Source organism: Alexandromys fortis, unplaced genomic scaffold, assembly GCF_014885135.2.
Source record: "Alexandromys fortis isolate MF-2015 unplaced genomic scaffold, M_Fortis_MF-2015_v1.1 scaffold_159, whole genome shotgun sequence".
Classification (NCBI taxonomy): Eukaryota; Metazoa; Chordata; class Mammalia; order Rodentia; family Cricetidae; genus Alexandromys; species Alexandromys fortis.
Genome location: NW_026068031.1, coordinates 2,330,852 through 2,348,098, shown reverse-complemented (window position 1 = coordinate 2,348,098; position 17,247 = coordinate 2,330,852). Strand labels below are relative to the sequence as shown.

Here is a 17,247-nt window from a genome sequence, read left to right as displayed (position 1 = left end):
CAACTTCATTATTGGTGGGTGGGGCATTTAGACTATTTCCAAGCAACAATCTTTCCAGTACACATGAGCATACAATGGTAGAATTACATATTGATCTACGTAGTTAAAAAGCAATTGCTTCCCAGAATAGCTGGGTGAACACCCCCCCCCCACTCTCTCTAGCTATGTACTGCGTGACGCTTCCTCGAAGCATTTAACAAGAATTGGAAATGTTAGACTTTGAAAGCTTTGTTACTCTTGAAGCTATGCTATATAGTCTGTAGTTTTATTTTGCATTTTGTCAGTTACTAAAGAGGCTAAGTAAGCATCATTTTATGTATGACTATGAAATGATCTTAGATTGTTAGTCGACAGAAAAGGCCTCCCTCTAACAGCTAGTTGACCGAAATCTTAATGTAGTATGAAAATGGAAAGAAAAACAGCAGAAGCAAGAAATATCCCTTGGCCAGTCGGTGGTGGCGCACACCTCTAATCCCAGCACTCAGGAGGCAGAGGCAGGTGGGTCTCTGAGTTTAAGGCCAGCCTGGCCTACAGAGTGAGTTCCAGGACAGAGAAACCCTGTATTGGAAAAAAGAATAGGAGGAGGAGGAGGAGGAGGAGGAGGAGGAGGAGGAGGAGGAGGAGGAAGAAGAAGGAAGGAGAAAAAAAACAAAATGAAAAGAGAAGAAAAGGAAAGGAAAGGAAAGGAAAGGAAAGGAAAGGAAAGGAAAGGAAAGGAAAGGAAAGGAAAGGAAAGAAGAAGCATTCCTTGTTTTGAAAAGGGTTTGGCCAGACTAGCCTGAGCTCCAACGCTCAAGACAGCCTTTTGCTTTGGTGTCCCAACCTGCCGTGCTACGATGCACAGCTCAAAACAGATTTAACATTTAATATTTAAAGATGGCTATGGTTTTTGAGACAGGGCTTATCTATGTAGCCTGGCTGTCCTGGAACACACTCTGTAAACCATGTTGGCCTCAAACTTAAAAAACGGGTCTGCCTCTGCCTCTCAAGTGCTAGGATTAAAGGAGTGTGCCACCCCGTTTATTACCACTAGTTTTAATTTTATATTACAGGTGTCTTGTCCTTTTCCTTAAAAAGTCTTGTAACTTAGCCACAGAATAAAGGACCAGTTTCAGAGAAACAGCATCATCATAACAGGTCCATTCCAGCTGGGTCCAGTCTCCTTTCCTCTGAGTCCTAAGTCATTGGGAGCTACCTTTTTTTCCACTTAAAATCACAGAGAAACTTTGAGCAAGGGAAGGTGGAGGGCTGCTCACCTGGAGGCAGGAAGAGCGTGGCGCGCACACGGCCCTCGCGCACGGGCACGCGCCGCACCCCGGGAGCCATGAAGTGACGCTCGTGCACTGCCCGCGCCAGCAGCCGCCCGCCGTCGGGCTCGTGGCCGTCCAGCACCTCCAGCTCCACCACGAAGGGCGTCTGCACGTCGCGCTTGATCAGACGCCAGAAAGGCCGATCGGGCTCCATGGCCCAGAGCAGCCCCATGGGCTCGAGCCCCGCGAAGCTGCCGCCCAGCGCGGGCGCGCGCGCCAGGTCCAGCTCGCCGTGGGGGTCGGCGCGGTAGCGCGCGTGGGAGCGGAAGAGCGCGCCTCTCTCGTCGCGCAGGACGGCGCGCAGCGTGACGGGCTGCTCGGGGGCCAGGCCGCGCACGGCGATGCTCAGCGGCTCGTCCCAGCAGCTGCGGCCCGCGGGCTCCAGGCTCAGCGTCGCCATCATCTCGAGCTGGACGAGTTGGAGCTTGGAGCGGGTGGACTGGACTCCAGGAGTAGTAGTCGCGGGCGGGACGACTCGGTCCATTCCCATTGGTTGGTCTCGGACGCATCCTCCAATCTCTGAGACTTCTTTGTGCAAATTCAAGATTCCCGATAGAAAAGGAGAATGTTTGCTAAGAACAAAGACTCGCCTGGGAATCCAAAGTGTGTCTGAAGTCAAAGCACAATGACAAACAAGCTGAAAAGATTCGAAGCTGCAGCTCCACACTGAAATTCAAGTGGTTCCCAAGAAACATGCATGGCCCAGTTCCCTCTTAATCCCTAGTCTCTGACCAAGAATTTCCCTCGAAAGTTCCTGGTCAGCTCAGTGTTTATGGAGTTCGACTGTTGTTAAATATTGAGGGACTTTAGAAAGGCACACAGTTTTCTATATGTATTTCCCTTATCTGAAAGGCATGGTAGGTCTAGTATATAAGAAGGGGATGCACTGCTGGTCGCCTGGGTTTCACTTGGGGAAGGGCCGTTGTGTCCCGTGTCATCGTGTCCTCTCCTCCCCCCCCCCCACATACATTTCTAGCTGCTATCCATGTCAAGTTGGGTTTCCACCACTAGGGTTCTTTCAGTCTGAGTTCTGTCCCGAAGCAAGTGGTCCACACAAACGTGGCAACAGGAGGAAGTTTCACAAAGGGATTACAGCCTTTTACAAAGGCGTGGGAAGGGTTGGGAGCAAAAGGATACGAGGGTGTTTGGTGCAGAACTGCGCCCCCCGCCCTCCCCGCCTAAAGGGAAGAGGGCTGCCTGACTGGAACTGCAGCACTCTGAGCCAGAGTCAAGTGACCTTAGATGGTACGCAGGCGCGGGTAAATGGAATACTTTGATTCCAGTCTTCTTTTGTTGGCGTGTCGCCAGTGCCTCAGCTTGGCTGAACACCACCAGCAGCGCGCGCACTCCCGCAGCTCAGCTCTGCATACCAGTAGAGTGAGCAGAGTGGAGAAGCAAGGATATGCAGGTGGGAGGTATCCGACCAACAGAAGCTCAATAAATACTTGCAAACTGAGAAAGAAGTTATCGCCCTGGACCCCACGTTCAGGTTGTACTGACCTTTCTCCCCATTCCTGCTAATGAAGCAACTGCTGCTGGGTATTTGGAATACCTGTTCCTACAGTGACCTTTCATTCTGGGACAGCGCAGCTTGAAAAAAAAAATCAAAAACAAACAAACAAAAAACCTTGCTTGGCTACCCCAACCCCCAACATAGACCTTAAAATATGCGGGCAGAATGGAGAATGCAGCTTCTCTTCCCTTCCCATGATGCCCCAGAGGGTGTGGGGAGGGTGCAGATGATTCTCTAAAGTGTGAGGGGAAAGAACACAAGGCGGTGGCCTGGGACTGGCTACTGAAAGCAGCTTCACGGGGAGATTCCCTTCCTCAGAGCCGGAAGATGCAGCGGCTTCGCAGTCCCAGTGTCGAGAGTACCATATCTATGAAGAACTTAGCTGCCACTCAAAGTTCTCTGTGCCCATGACAGATCAGAAAATTCTATGGGATATGAAAATTCTAGGGTAGCTCACTGACTGGAGGTAGCTGTGCTTTCTACCCCAATGGATGACACACTGTGTCCAGAATTAAACCGAAGCATTGTTTTCTGTCCCCTGTGCAGTTGGATTTCACGGGAAAGAAAACATCCTTTGCTTGACCTAGCACTGAATTTCTCTATTTCAGATTAAGGACACTCCCTGACAGATTTCCCTCTGAAATCTCCCGAATTTGTCCGCAGTTGAGTGACACAGAGTTCAATGAGTTCAATATGGAAATGTTGAAGTATAGAAATTGTGGCATCTGGGTCTGCGCCATCCCTACCCTCAACTGGGTTTCAGACACTTGCTTATATCTTACTTGGACAGATTATGGTACATATGAAGCGATGTGAAATATCTCCTTATCTCTCTTTATCTTTCTCTGCCTCTCTTGTTTAACTAGGGCTGCCAGTTAAGCGCGCAGACATAACCTTGGACTCGTGATTCCACCTCCCACTCCCTGGGATTACAGAGACGTACCTGGCAGTAACTGAAAATGTTTTGAGGCTAAACTAAAAGGCCAAACACGGACTGCCAAGTGAAGCAAACTGCTGTAGAAAACCGCATGGAGACCAGAAAGAGCACGCTGGTAGGAGCAATAGAAGTCGTGAGATTGAAACTGTAGGGATCTATTTTTCAGACAAGTATCTACCTTAGGTATTGCTGCTCCACCGGCCGGCATGGCTGCGTCTATGCCAGCACCGTGATGTCTTGTTACTGCAACTCCACAGTGTGTCCATTTTAAAAATTTATATATCTTATGTGTATAGGTGGTTTTGTTTGTTTGGCTGATTTTTCCCTGTGTGTGAGACTGCTTTGCCTGCATGTCTATCTGTGCACCACATGCATGTCTGGTGCCCAAGGGCGCCAGAAGAAAGCATTGGATTCTCCACAACTAGAGTGACAGATGGTTATGAGCTGCCTGGTGGGTGCTGGAGTCTAAGCCGGGTCCTCTTTCCAAAGTTTCTGGTGCTTTTGGGCCCTTCGGTCCCTCCACAACATATTCTATAACCCTGTATTGTGTTGCTGCCAAGATTTCCTTTTCTTCATGATTGTTTTGACTACTTGGGACCTTCTGTACTTCTATATGACTTTTAGGATTCTTTCCTAGTCGTATGAATAGAGTCATTATCATTTTGACGCAGATGGCACCGAATCTATAGATTTCTCTCTCCACTAGCTATTGCAGCAGGAGCAACTCCCCAACCCATGGACATACAGGTTTTTCTGTCTCCGTGTGTCCTTAACTTTTATCTTCAGTGTGTTTTGTAATATTTATTGTAGAAGTCCTTCCTCCTCTTGCTTAGCTTTACTCCTGAGTTATTCTCACAAGTTTATGGAATGGAATGGTTTCCTAATTTTTCTCCCAGCAAGTTCATTGTTATTTTTAAAAAGCTACAGACTAATGGGCAGGATAGAGCACAGCCGTAATCACAATGCAAAGGAGAGGAGGCAAGAGGAGGAGAGGCTAGCCTGGACTACCTGGTTGATGCCTTGTATCGAAAAAGAAACAGCGCTGATTTTTTTGTACTTTGTTTTTATATCTTGCTGTTCTGCTGAATTTGTTTATTGGTTTGAGAGTCTTAGTGTAGGTCCTTAGGATTTTCTAAGCACAAATTCACATTTTTTACACTGAAGAAAAAGCGATGGTGTGATTTTTGCCCTTGATTGATTTTTGTGCTGCCTTGTACCCAATAATTTTCAAATAGCGTTTGGCCATTCTTGCCTGCCTGAAGTGGAGCAAGTCTTCCTCTCCTCCTCCTGGTTCTCCTAACATAGACAGTTTGTTTATTGAGGGGGGGAGCCCTTCTGAGGGTAGAAGAGGGTCATTGCTAGACAAAAATCAAAAGTTCAGTGCCCTGGTTTGTTGTTTTCTCTCCTTCCTTCCTTCCTTCCTTCCTTCCTTCCTTCCTTCCTCCATTCATCTCTCTGACCGTCTTTCATTTTTATATTTTCAGGTTTTGGTAACAGCAAAATGTTGCTCTGTGTGAAGAACTAGGATCAACGCTCATTCTCCCTCAAACTGTTGGCACAGTCCATCATGAAGCCACACTGCTGGGAAGCCACACTGCCCTACTTCTGTTTGATGGAAGACTGATTGAATCTCGTTGCTCGCTGACTATTAAAAGTTTTGTAACCTCTTGGTTTAATTTTGTTAGGTCATTTGTGTCCAGAAATTTGCCTGTTTCTTTTAGATCTTTTTTTTAAAAAACTTATTTGCATGTAGTTATAAAAACCATTCCCAACGATCCTTTTCACTTCTGTGGTACCAATTACAATGCATTGTTTTATATATCAGAGTCCTCTCTCCCATTCTATGTCCCCCTCACTTGGTTGCTTAAGCTCTAGGTTTACCAATTTTTTGTTTCATCAGTTCTTTTTTAATTGATTTTTTTTTTTTAGTCTTCTTTCTTTCGGCTCTGATCTTATTATTTCTTCCCTTTTACTGACTAAGGGGTTTAGTTTGTCCTTGGTTACATTTGTTTGTGAGTGTGTGTTTGCTTGGTATTGGGGTGGGGGCAGAGTCTCAAGTAACCCAGGCTTTCCTCAAGCTTACTACATAACCAAGGATGATCTTGAACTTCTCTCCCCTCTCCCCCGCCCCACCCACTGAGACAGGGTTTCTCTGTGTAACAGCTCTGGCTGTCCTGAGACTTGATTTGTAGACCAGGCTGTACTAAAGGGTGAGTTTAAGCACAGGTGAGACTTGGTCGCAAAACAAAATGTAAAAGGAAGGCTGGGAACATAGCTCAGGGGACCCTTGGCTCAAGGCAGAAGTATCCTGTACACCTGCTAAATCCATTTGGCCAATAAGATAATTTAAGGGAAGAGCTTTAATTCTGTTCCACTTTGCGTTCTACTCATCAGAGTGAGCCTTGGGGTTCCACTGTTGCAATAGTTCAGATTCACTTTCCCTTAAAGGACTCCCCAAAATGGCAACACGTGCTGATGGTGTTATTGGGAAATGAGTTATGAGGGCTCGACCTTCAGTGAATTGACCCACTGATGAAGTCTTAGGTGAATGAACTCTTCAGTAGGGAGCTTAGCCGAAGGAAGTGGAGCCGTGTGTTTGAAGAGTACATCTTGTTGCTGTCTCCTTCCTGTCTCCCTGCTTCCTGCTGTCCTGACGGTCTGCCTTACTCAGGCCCAAAGCGCTGGGGCCAGCCAGGTGGGACTGAAGAAGCTGTGAGCAAAAATACACCCTTCCTTTCCTTAAATTGTATTTTTATTAGATTTAGTTTATGTCTGAGTGTTGTTGTGGAATGGTTTTTAGTTGTAATTATGTAAAGGTGTGTTAGACTCGTTTATGCTGCGGAATATTACTTTGACTGGATAAAGGTGTGTCACGTGTTTCTGCTGCCTTTCTTTGTTTAGTTATGTAAAGATGAGTTTCTTTGGTTTCACCTTGCCTATCTAAGGCACCTCATTGGTGTTATAAGAAGCTGAACAGTCAATAGCTAGGAAGAAGAGAGATAGGCAGGGCTGGCAGGCAGAAAGTATAAACAGGAGGAGAAATCTATGCTCGAGAGAGGAGAGAAGAAAAGAGGAAGAAAGAGATGAACATGTCTAGGGCCAGAAGCCGCCAGACAGACAGACAGACATGAGAAACAGGAAAGTAGGGCAGACAGAAAGAAAGGTAAGAAGCCCCATGGCAAAATATAGATAAAGAGAAGCAGATTAAAATAAGAGCTGCAATAAGGCCAAGCATTCATAACTGAGAATAAGTCTTTATGTCAAGATTTGGGAGCTGGTTGAGGCCCAAAAGAAAGCCTGCTACTGAGTGGTTTGCTTGCATGTATGAATATGCACCGCATGTATACTTGGTGCCTGCAGAGTTCAGAAGAGGGCATACAATCCCCTAGAATTGTATACACGGTTGTGAACCACCTCACACTCAGAGATCCTCCTGCCTCTGCCTCCACCCAGCTTGCTTGTTGTTTGTTAGTTTGTTTTTGTTTTGATGAGGCGCTTTATTGAAGTGAGAGAAAACTAACAAACGCAAGTGTTTTATAAAACTGAGGGTGTCTCATTTGGTGCATAAGAATTTTGTATTCACAACCCAGTCCAGAAAATGGCCTATGGAACTAAACAGAGTCCTCAAAAGAATAAATGCGAATGGCCGGTAGATATTTAAAGCACTGTTCAACGGCTTTAACTGCAAGAGAAAAGCAAATTAAAATACTTCTGAGGTTTCATTTCATGCTGTCAGGAGAGCTGTCATCCAGGAAACAAAAGCTGACGAGGATGTGGAGAAGGGGGAGCTTTTATTCCACATTGGTCGGACCATAAAACTGTGGCAGTCACTTTGAAAATCCATGCAGGGGTTTCTCGAAAAGCTAAAAATAGAGCCACCATATTCCCAACTTTATTATTCCTGGGCATATACCCAAAAGACTGTATGTCCTGCTACAGGGATACCTGTATGTCCACGCTCACTACTCTTCTGTTTACAACAGGTAGGGCATGGAACCAGCCTAAATGTTCACCAACTCACGACTGAGATGAAAATTTGATACGTTTACACAGTGGAATTTTACTAAACTCTAAGGAAAAATGAAACTTTCAGGTAAATAGATGGGTCTAGAAAATATTATACTGAGTAGGGTAACCCAGGCCCAGAAAGACAAATGCCACATAGTCTTTCTCCTATGTGGACCTAAGTTTAGCTTTGAATTATTAGAGGTCAATGTTCAACTTGGAGCACCTGTAGAGACTGGGAAGCTAGAAAATGGCCTTTAAGGATTGGAAGAAGTAGCCTTAAGAGAGGGGTATGTTGGGTCACATGTGATACCAAAACAGAGGGGGCATTTACTGAGGGCAGAAAGGTTCACCTTGGCTTGGGGGTAGGGAGGATGGGGGAGAAGAGGGAGTTGAGGCATTTACCTAATTATTCTTTACCAATCAAAACTCGGGAGTCAGATATTGGGGTAAGAATCTGAATGATCAAAGAAGCAACCAGTGACTTCCTATCTCTGTCTCCTCCATTCGAAAAGGACTGAGGTCCTCTCTAAGCCATGCGTTACCACTTCCTGTCTCTCTATCTGTCCTCCAAAACCTCTGTGCTTAATTTTGGTCAGCTAGTGGTTAGCTCTACCGTCTGACTCAAAGCAAAGTTTATTGTCAGAATGTAATCAAAGTATCATCACACAACAGGAAGTAAAGGGGGGCTAACCAAAACTAATGACACATGAAAAGTCCACATGGAAAGGTAGTTTCTAAGTCAATTTTAAAATATATAATTTTGGGGTTTGTTTTTGTTTTTTTGTTTTGTTTTGTTTGTTTTGTTTTGTTTTGAGACAGGGTTTCTCTGTAGCTTTGGAGCCTGTCCTGGAACTAGCTCTTGTAGACCAGGCTGGCCTCGAACTCACAGAGATCTGCCTGCCTCTGCTTCCCGGGTGCTGGGATTAAAGGCATGCGCCACCACCACCTGGCGAATATATGTTTTTAACAAGGGTCTGAAGGGAGGTTACCTGTATGTGGACAATGATACTTCTAAAAGCCATAATAGAAATTCCAGGGCCACGTCTAGGATACCTCCTCATGACCTGTCGGCCACAGAGGCACAGAGGCCCCTAAAACAACACAGGCTGTTGCCATTGCTCTCGGTTCCCTACCAGAACTAGATGTTAGACATTCCTGAAGAGACCACACAGTTTGGCTGCAGGGCATATAGATACCTAGCTGGAACTGAGCCGGGAGTTTCTTCAGTGCTGGCTAGCATCCAGCGTATTGGAAAGTACTACATGGGCTATTTGGGTAGAGAAGTCACCAACAGTCACACAACGGTGAACCCTGCAGTCCACTGTGGGTGCCTGGTCTCCCTTATTCCTGGGGTGCATTGGCGGGGACAGTTTGTTATCAGCTAACTAAGCTTCCTGTGTGTTTCCGTGCTATCCCTGCCCCACCTGGTGATTTAGCTGCAGGCAATCTTCTCCACTGTTAATATGGTAATTTCCCACCTCCCGGGGCAGAGAGATCTTTGTGCTGCAGTTAGGTAGATAAGGGCTTCCCCAAGTCTGAATAAATGGCATTCGCTTGATCTCCTATCGAATGACCCTGGTCTCTGTGTCTTGTGTTCAATCTCCAGGCCCTTGCCCGGACTGCGCGCGAACTGTACCGAGGGTGTAACACCGAAACCGGGTGTTACAGTCCACATCATCAACTTGGCAGCAATTGGCATCAATGAAGCAATAGTGGCATGACTAGTTTGAAAATAACCATCTGCTTTCTGATTGGATTCTAGGCTTTCCCCCACAGGAGGAACTGATGACTGGTACCACAAACTCAGTGAAAAGTCTGTGGCTGAAGAGGTCGTAAGTCCTGGGGGAGAACCTGCCGCTGCCGCTGCCGCTGTTCTGCTATAGGAACATGATGTCTCCTGAATGTTTTTGTTTCTGTCTGTAGACTAATGCCCCTCTGGGTCTCAGGCAGAGTAGCTTCACTTTGTAGAGGGTGACAGGTAACCCAGATTCATCACTGGCCAGAGAGCTGAGACTAAATGGCCATGGAGAGCTCAGTCCTAAACTGGGCATCTGTATAAAACCCCTTCGAGGCTCAGGGAAGAGACAGCAGAAGAAAGTAAGACCCAGAGTTGGGAAGGAATTCTGTGAAAGACTGGCATCTAGATGTGACATGGGTACTGCACTTATGAACTCATGGCCACTGGCACACAAGACCTGCTGAAAACTGGGTCCATCAATATCCCGGCACGTTTGGGGGTTTCCTAAACCCCTGTGTTGTAGTGAGAGCTACCATTGCTGTGAAGAAACACCATGACTAAAGCACAATGGGGTGGAAAGGGTTTATTGGGTATAGTGGTATATTATTTGTGTTTTTTAATAAATAAAGCTTTCCTGAAGACCAGAACAGAAAACAATCACACTAGTCAGTCATACAGGCCAGGCAGTGGTGGCACACACCTTTAATCCCAGCAGCCATACTAGTTAGCTGTAGAGACCTAGTGATGATGCCTGACTTAGTTTTTTTGTTTGTTTGTTTGTTTATTTGTTTTTGTTGGGGTTTTGTTTTTTGTGAGACAGGGTTTCTCTGTGTAACAGTCCTAGCTGTCCTGGAACTAGGTCTTGTAGACCAGGCTGGCCTTGAACCCACAGAGATCTGCCTGCCTCTGCCTTCCATGTGCTGGGATTAAAGACTTGTGCCACCACCGCCCAGTATGGTGTATACCTTTAATCCCAGCACTAGAGAGGAATATAAAAGGGGATGAGAAAGGAACTCTTTCTCTCTTTTAGTCTGAAGATTTCATAGAGGTAGGCACTCTCTAGTGGCTTAGCTGCTTTTCTTTTCTGATCTTCAGGTTGAACCCAGATATTTATCTCCTGGTTTCTATTATTCATGTTACAATTTGGTTTACTCTTCCGCACCACTGTTCATCATCAAAGGAAGTCAGGACAGGAACCTGGAGGCAGAAGCTGATGCAGAGGCCATGAGGGGGACTGTTTCCTGGCTTGCTCTGTCTGCTTTCTTAAAGAAAACCAGATCAACAGCCTAGGGATGGTACCACCCACAATGGGCTGGGCCCTCCCCCATTGATCACTAATTAAGAAAACGCCTTACAGGTTTACGGTTTTCTAAAGGCTTTCTGTGGTGAAGAGTTAAATACTCTTCCCTTGTTCTGGAAAGGAAACATTCAATAACTTGGATAAAAGAATAACTTAGTTGCAAGTTTCAACAAACAACAACAAGCCAGATTTAGAAAAAGAGAGACTACCAGAACTTGAAGAGAGGTCTTGAAAATTTTGCATGCAGACAAAAGCAAAGGAAAAATGAGAAGGCAGCCAGAAAATACTCAAGATCTCTAAGACAGCACTAAACGATCAGCGTCAAGTTTCTTGTAGTAAATTACTTCTGTAATCCTAGAACTTGGGAGGCTGAGTTAAGAGGAGTTCTGTGAGTTCAAGGTCAGTCTATGCTATCTGGGACATTTTAGACCAGCTCTGATATAGAGTGAGACCCTGTCTCAAGAAAATAAATAGTGCCGGCTGAATGGCTATGGTAAGGCACTTACTGCACAAGCCTGGTGTCTTAAATTCAATCCTTGAATGCCGTGGGATAATCCCTATGTATTCTGTGAATATAGTTTACTCTTATTGGTTAATAATAAAGCTGATTGTCCTATAGCAAGGCAGAATAAAATTAGGCAGGAAAACTAAACTCAGAATGATTGACTAAAGAAGGGGAGACTTGGAGGAGTAGGAAGACAGACAGAGAATGAGTCAGACATACAAAATGGGATAGAGGTAAAGGCCACCAGCCTCAGAGTAGTACATGGATTAATAGAAATGGGTTAAGTTGTAAGAGCCAGTTAGTAATAAGCCTGAGCGATTGGCCAAGCATTTTATAATTAATATTAGCTTCTGTGTGTTTATTTGGGATTGGGCAGTCAGGACAAAAAACTCCATTTACACCTGAATCCACAGTGGAAAGGGAGTACAAACTCCCAAACATTGTCTTCTGACCTTCACACAAGCATCATGGCTTGCATGCCCAAGTCATATATATGCACACTATACACATATATACACAATAATAATAAATAATAAGAGTAAAACAGTTAAATGATCAAGTGACTGATTGGCATACCCAAGGAAGAATATCAGGCTGAGGTCATAGAAAAATTGATTCACTGAAACAACAGAGGGAAAGTTCTCAAAGCTTGGGAAAGACAGAGGTCCCCAGGTAGAGGTAGCACTTGGAACCCCAAATAGACACAACCAGAAAAGAATCCCTCCACATTGTGTTATCAGCGTCACTCCCTTCCACAGCCCTTATCGCTAGTCTTCCTAGATATAAACAATCTGGCAGCGTGCCGACATAGCCCACACAAGGACCTGTACAGGTATGGTGTCTGCAAACGTGCTTTTCCTCCCTGCTGTTATAATAGTGGAGGACATCTGCTTAGGACCTCGGACTTGCCTCCCTGGGAGTGGGTTGACAGTTGTGGTGGTTTAGAAGAAAATGGCCCCCGAAGGGAGTGGCACTATCAGGAGGTGTGGCCTCATTGGAGGAAGTGTGTCCCTGTAGCAGTGAGCTTTGAGGTTTCCTATGCTCAGGGTACCATCTAGTACCTCAGTCAGCTTCCTGTTGCCTGCAAACACAGGACTCTGCTTCTACTCCAGCAATATGTCTGCTTTCACACCGCCATGTTCCTCGTCATGATGATAATGGGCTGGACCTCTGAAACTGGAAGTGAGTCGCTCCTGTTAAATGTTTTCTTTATAAAAGTTTCCATGTTCATGGTGTCTCTTCACAGCAATAGAAACTCTAACTAAGATAACACCTAAGGTTTGGAACATGGGAGTACACACTGTCCTGCTGAACATTGGAGTCCTATCTCCTTCTTTACATCTCTTGTCCTTAAAGGAGGATACTGCCATTCAGAGAGGTTCGTTTAAATGGAAGGTATGATTTTCCACACAGCCATTGGCTGCCTGGGTGCAAGGACATTTTCCTGCTAATCCTGCTGTTGGCTCACTTCCCAGAGCTTTGTGCAGAAGTTACCCAGTTGAGAGCCTGCCATGAACTTTACCCTACTTCTAACTCACCCCGAATGTTAGCTGGAGTAACTCTATCAGGTGCTACCCTGGTGACTTGTTTACTGATGTAATGTTAGGAAATCACGCGGATGTCTGACCAGGTACCAGGGTCAACTATTTGTCATATGGACAGAGTGGAACGTTGGCTTACACCAATGTTTGAGGGAAACAGAGAGCCAGCTCTTTTCATCTTAGTGAAGAGTCAACTACAGAAAGGAACAGCCCACCTCAAGCAGATTTAAAGGCCTCCTTTGCTCATTCCTGATTCCCTGACTGTGGCTATTCTTGTGTCTCCCAGAATCAGGCTCCTGGTGACCTCCACAGTCTCATCCAACAGTAACCAGGTTCCTAATTCCCATTCCAGGAGAGAGCCCTATAAGACTTTCTCTCCTAACTCAGTCTTGTCAGTTTGTCCTTCTGCCTTCATCCTAGGGGTTCACATAGTCTAGAATCCCAGGAGGCAGGCTGTGTGTGGCATAGATATTCCACACAGTCGCTGGGCCTCTTCTCAGTACCCTCAGTAGCTCTGGTAGCCTTTACCTGCTACACCCTCTCCTCCTGGACACTCTGGGACAAATTGGGAAGGACTAGACAAATGTGTCCTTCAGCGTCCTGTGGGAGTGGGGAGCTCAGGAATGAGAGCCAGGTGAGGAGGAGGTTCACTGGTGCTCACATCTGTCCAGCTTTCTCTCTGTACAGCCAGAAAACCAACAGCGAACACATGCACTTGGCCCACATCTCCCTACCTCTAGCTCTAAATTGTCTCCCTAGGTAGACCTTCCTCTTACCTTATCAGAGTTTTCTACCATTCCAAGCCTTCTGCCTTCAAGCTATTCCAGAAAAACTTGGACCTGCCCTTGCCTTGCCAAAGCTCATGTCTCTCCTTACATTTAGATGAGCCTCCTTTGGAAAACACGCAGTACAGAGTTCTACTTGAACTTGGAGCCAGGAAACACATCTTTCCAGCCTTGTCAGTTTGTGGAGGAAATATCTGCTTCCCTGATCACCACTAGCAGAGAAAGAATTTTGATCTAGATGTGCCACTGAGTGAGGCTCTTGTTCTTTCCCATCAAGCAGACAAAGCCGATTTTTAGATCATTGTTGTCTGCGTTTCTGTCCTGCCCGGTTCCCTCAACCGTTAAGTCCCAAAGAAATCACACAGAGGTCTACATTAGTTATAAACTGATTGGCCCATTAGCTCAGGCTTCTTATTAACTCTTATAATCTAATAGCCCATTATTCTTATCTGTGTTAGCCACATGGCTCAGTACCTTTTTCAGCGAGGCAGTCACGTTTTGCTTCTTCTGTGGCAGGCTCACAACTGCAGAAGGAACTTCCTTCTTCCCAGAATTCTCCTGTTCTCATTGACCCATCTAGACTTCCTGCCTGGCTACTGGCCAATCAGCATTTATTTAAAATATAATTGACAGAATATAGACCATGGTCCCAGATCATCTTGTCAAATGCTGCATCAAAATGTCAGTCTGATCATCAAATGCAAATGGGAAAGGAAAGAAAAAGAATCACATTTTCCTAACTGACTTTAGCAGAAAATTGTCCCAGTGGGTGCGTGTTGAGGTTAGACATCTAACAGAATGGCTAGGTGTTCCTGCCTGTTTTAGAAATACTTTATTTTCTTCCTCCCCCTCAAAACTTAATAGCTTATTTTTATAAGTCAGTGAGTGGAAGTTGCCAAACCTTAAAATTATAATGTCCCTAGACAGGTTTTTCTAGAAAGGGGAGTCTCCTTCACTCAGGTTACCCAACTGAAGGTGCTGCCTTCTTAAGTGAAACACATCCACTGACTCAGCACTCAGGTGATGTACGAAGCCCCTCTGTACGCTATGGATATATTTTATTACCATTGGTTAAGAAAGAAGCTGCTTTGGCCTAAGGCAGGAAAGCTAAACCGTGTATAAGGAGAAAGAAGGTAGAATCAAGGGAGAGGCAAGCAGCTGCCGGAGAAGCAAGATGTGAAGTAATAAGTCACGAGAACTGTGATAAGACGAAAACTAATAGAAACAGGCTAATGTAAGTTGTAAGAGATAGTTAATAGTAAGCCTGAGCTAATAGACCAAACAGTATTAATTAACATTAAGCCTCTGAGTGGTTATTTTAAAAGTAGTTGTGGGGCCAGGTGGGATGAGAAATCTCCAGTTATTATGCTTTTAATCCCAGCACCTGAGGTAAATGCATGGATTTTGAGTTCTGTGAGTTTGAGGCCAGTCTGGTCTACACAGTGAGTTCTAGTACTGTCAGGTCTGTATAAAGAGAGCCTATCTCAAAAAAACAAACAAACAAACAGAAAGAATGTAGGTATAAATTAATTCATGGGTTAATCAATGAAGGAATCAGAAACGATCAATGTAACTTCTTCATAGATGGGGAGAGAGGCAGGAACAGAATGAGAAACTGAAAAAAGCTAAGTGGATATCTATGTTTCATTGGTCATTTGAATGCTTGCTATTTCATGATTTCTTGGTTGAAGGATATTAGAAATCTCCAAGGCAAAAGCAGCAGAGGGAGAAAGCTGAACTTCGATAATACACATATCAGACATAAATGAAGGGTGGCTCCTACACACATGTGCATGTGTGGACATTCAAGGACATGCACACACATACACACACACACATGAATAAAAATAAAATACATCTTAAAAATAAAGAAAGAAAGGAAAAGCCTGAGTGTAAGAAAATGGAGGTTTCTTGTCCCACCCAGTCCTGCAGCTGCTTTTAAAATAACCACGCAGAGGCTTAATATTAACTACATACTGTTTAGCCTATTAGCTCAGGTTTATTACTAATTAACTCCTACAACATAATTAACCCATTTCTACTATTGTATATTTTACCACGAGGTTAGTGACTTGTTACCTCACATCTTGCATTTACAGTGACTGCTGGAATCTTCTTTGGACTCTGCCTTCTTCCCCCCACCACCCAGTCTCTATGATTCCCACCTATCACTATTCTGTCCTGCCAAAGGCCAAAGCAGTTTCTTTATTAACCAGTGGTAATAAAACATATTCACGCATACAGAGGGGAATCCTACATTGTCTCCCCTTTTCTGTCTAATTAAAAGGAAAGGTTTTAACTTTAGCATAGTAAAATCACATATAAAAAAACCTTATCAAGAAAGAATTGCAAACAATATTTAATCTAGTTGTATTTGAAAAAAATTAAAGAAAATCCCTATCTTTGCAAGTCTAAAGTTTCATATATAATTTATCTTTGAACATAACTAAGGAAAACTATGATTATAACTATCTAGTCTTTAACTCCATCAAAGACCCCAGAAGGACATACTATTACCTAAGTATAAAGGAAATGCATTGTAAGCAACTTCCAAAACTCTAGAAATGACAGAGATATCTGGCTGTCTGGACAGTCACCCAAAGTTCTTCTGCAATGTTGGGACATCCATCTTCGGCCTATAGGCCTAGAGTGTCAGGCAGATTTCTCAGTGAAGTAGTAAATCTGATGGACTGTCCTGCCTATCTTGGCAAAATCCATCAGTTGCTTTCTTCTGTGCACTGCAGAATGTCTGGTAGACTCTTCTATTAAGCTAGAACCCTGAAGGACTGTCTAACCTTGTTTTGACAAGTTTTCTATGGGTCCTGCATGTCCAGTTTATACAGCATATTGTCAAGCAGACCAGGCAAGAGCAGTTTCTTACCCAAATGGCTAACCTCATCATGTTGAAAGCAAACTCCCTAAGGAGCTTTTTTGATGCAAAGCATCCTCTTTAAGTAATTGGTGCTGCCAGAAGCAGACGTGTGTCATTGTCAAGAAAAGTATAAGTCCTTAAAACATTTTAAATGCAATATTCTGTAGGTCTTTGAAGTGTTTGAAGATTACCTATCTGTTTGAAATCTATCTCTGAATATCTAGAAAAGATAAGTAATAAGACTATAAGTTTGACTATTAAAGATAACTATTAACTTGTATTTATTAACTATACATTACATTTTAAATGAGCTGCATAAACATTATACCTTAAAAAAAGAGTGGAAATATACTTATAGTATAACAAAATTGACCTTAAATTTGTACCAATAAACCAAAATCCATACCAATATAAAGTATTTTCAGATTAACAGTTGTTTTTTTGGTTTAAGGACTTAGATCCAATAATCTATCCTTTTTCCTCATTTCTATATCACAACCCCTTTTCTTCTTTTATTAAGAGATGGACTATGACCATTAACCATTTATGACCAACCCCCTTTACATGAATACAACTATTTATAAACAATATTTTTAGAATTTAGGCATAGTTTTCTGTATCACTTTTTATTGATTGGGGTGTTGGTAATCTTATGGGGATCCTGAGAAAATTTAGAATTATGGTTAAATCTTGACTGTGGTAGGCTATGAGGTAGGCATCATCTCAGACAATTGTCTT

The 17,247-nt window shown here is 44.1% G+C and overlaps 1 protein-coding gene and 1 long non-coding RNA gene across 11 annotated transcripts in view; one reads left to right on the top strand and one right to left on the bottom strand.

Moving 5' to 3' along the window:
• LOC126515168 (acyl-coenzyme A thioesterase 1) overlaps positions 1–17,247 on the bottom strand; it is a 151,052-nt gene that overhangs the window by 108,503 nt on the left and 25,302 nt on the right. The window contains exon 2 of one of the 10 annotated variants that reach the window (XM_050164606.1): positions 1,257–1,392. The exons of 7 other annotated variants lie outside the window; for them this stretch is intronic. In XM_050164606.1, the coding sequence (XP_050020563.1) occupies positions 1,257–1,392 (136 nt within the window). Of the gene's footprint in view, positions 1–1,256; positions 1,810–17,247 lie in introns of those variants that run through there. 2 more of the 10 variants (XM_050164609.1, XM_050164610.1) reach the window with 2 other exon arrangements.
• LOC126515173 (uncharacterized) lies at positions 2,289–5,413 on the top strand. Its single transcript, XR_007595765.1, has 3 exons — positions 2,289–2,799; positions 3,690–3,875; positions 5,245–5,413. It is a non-coding gene; the product is annotated as an uncharacterized lncRNA (long non-coding RNA).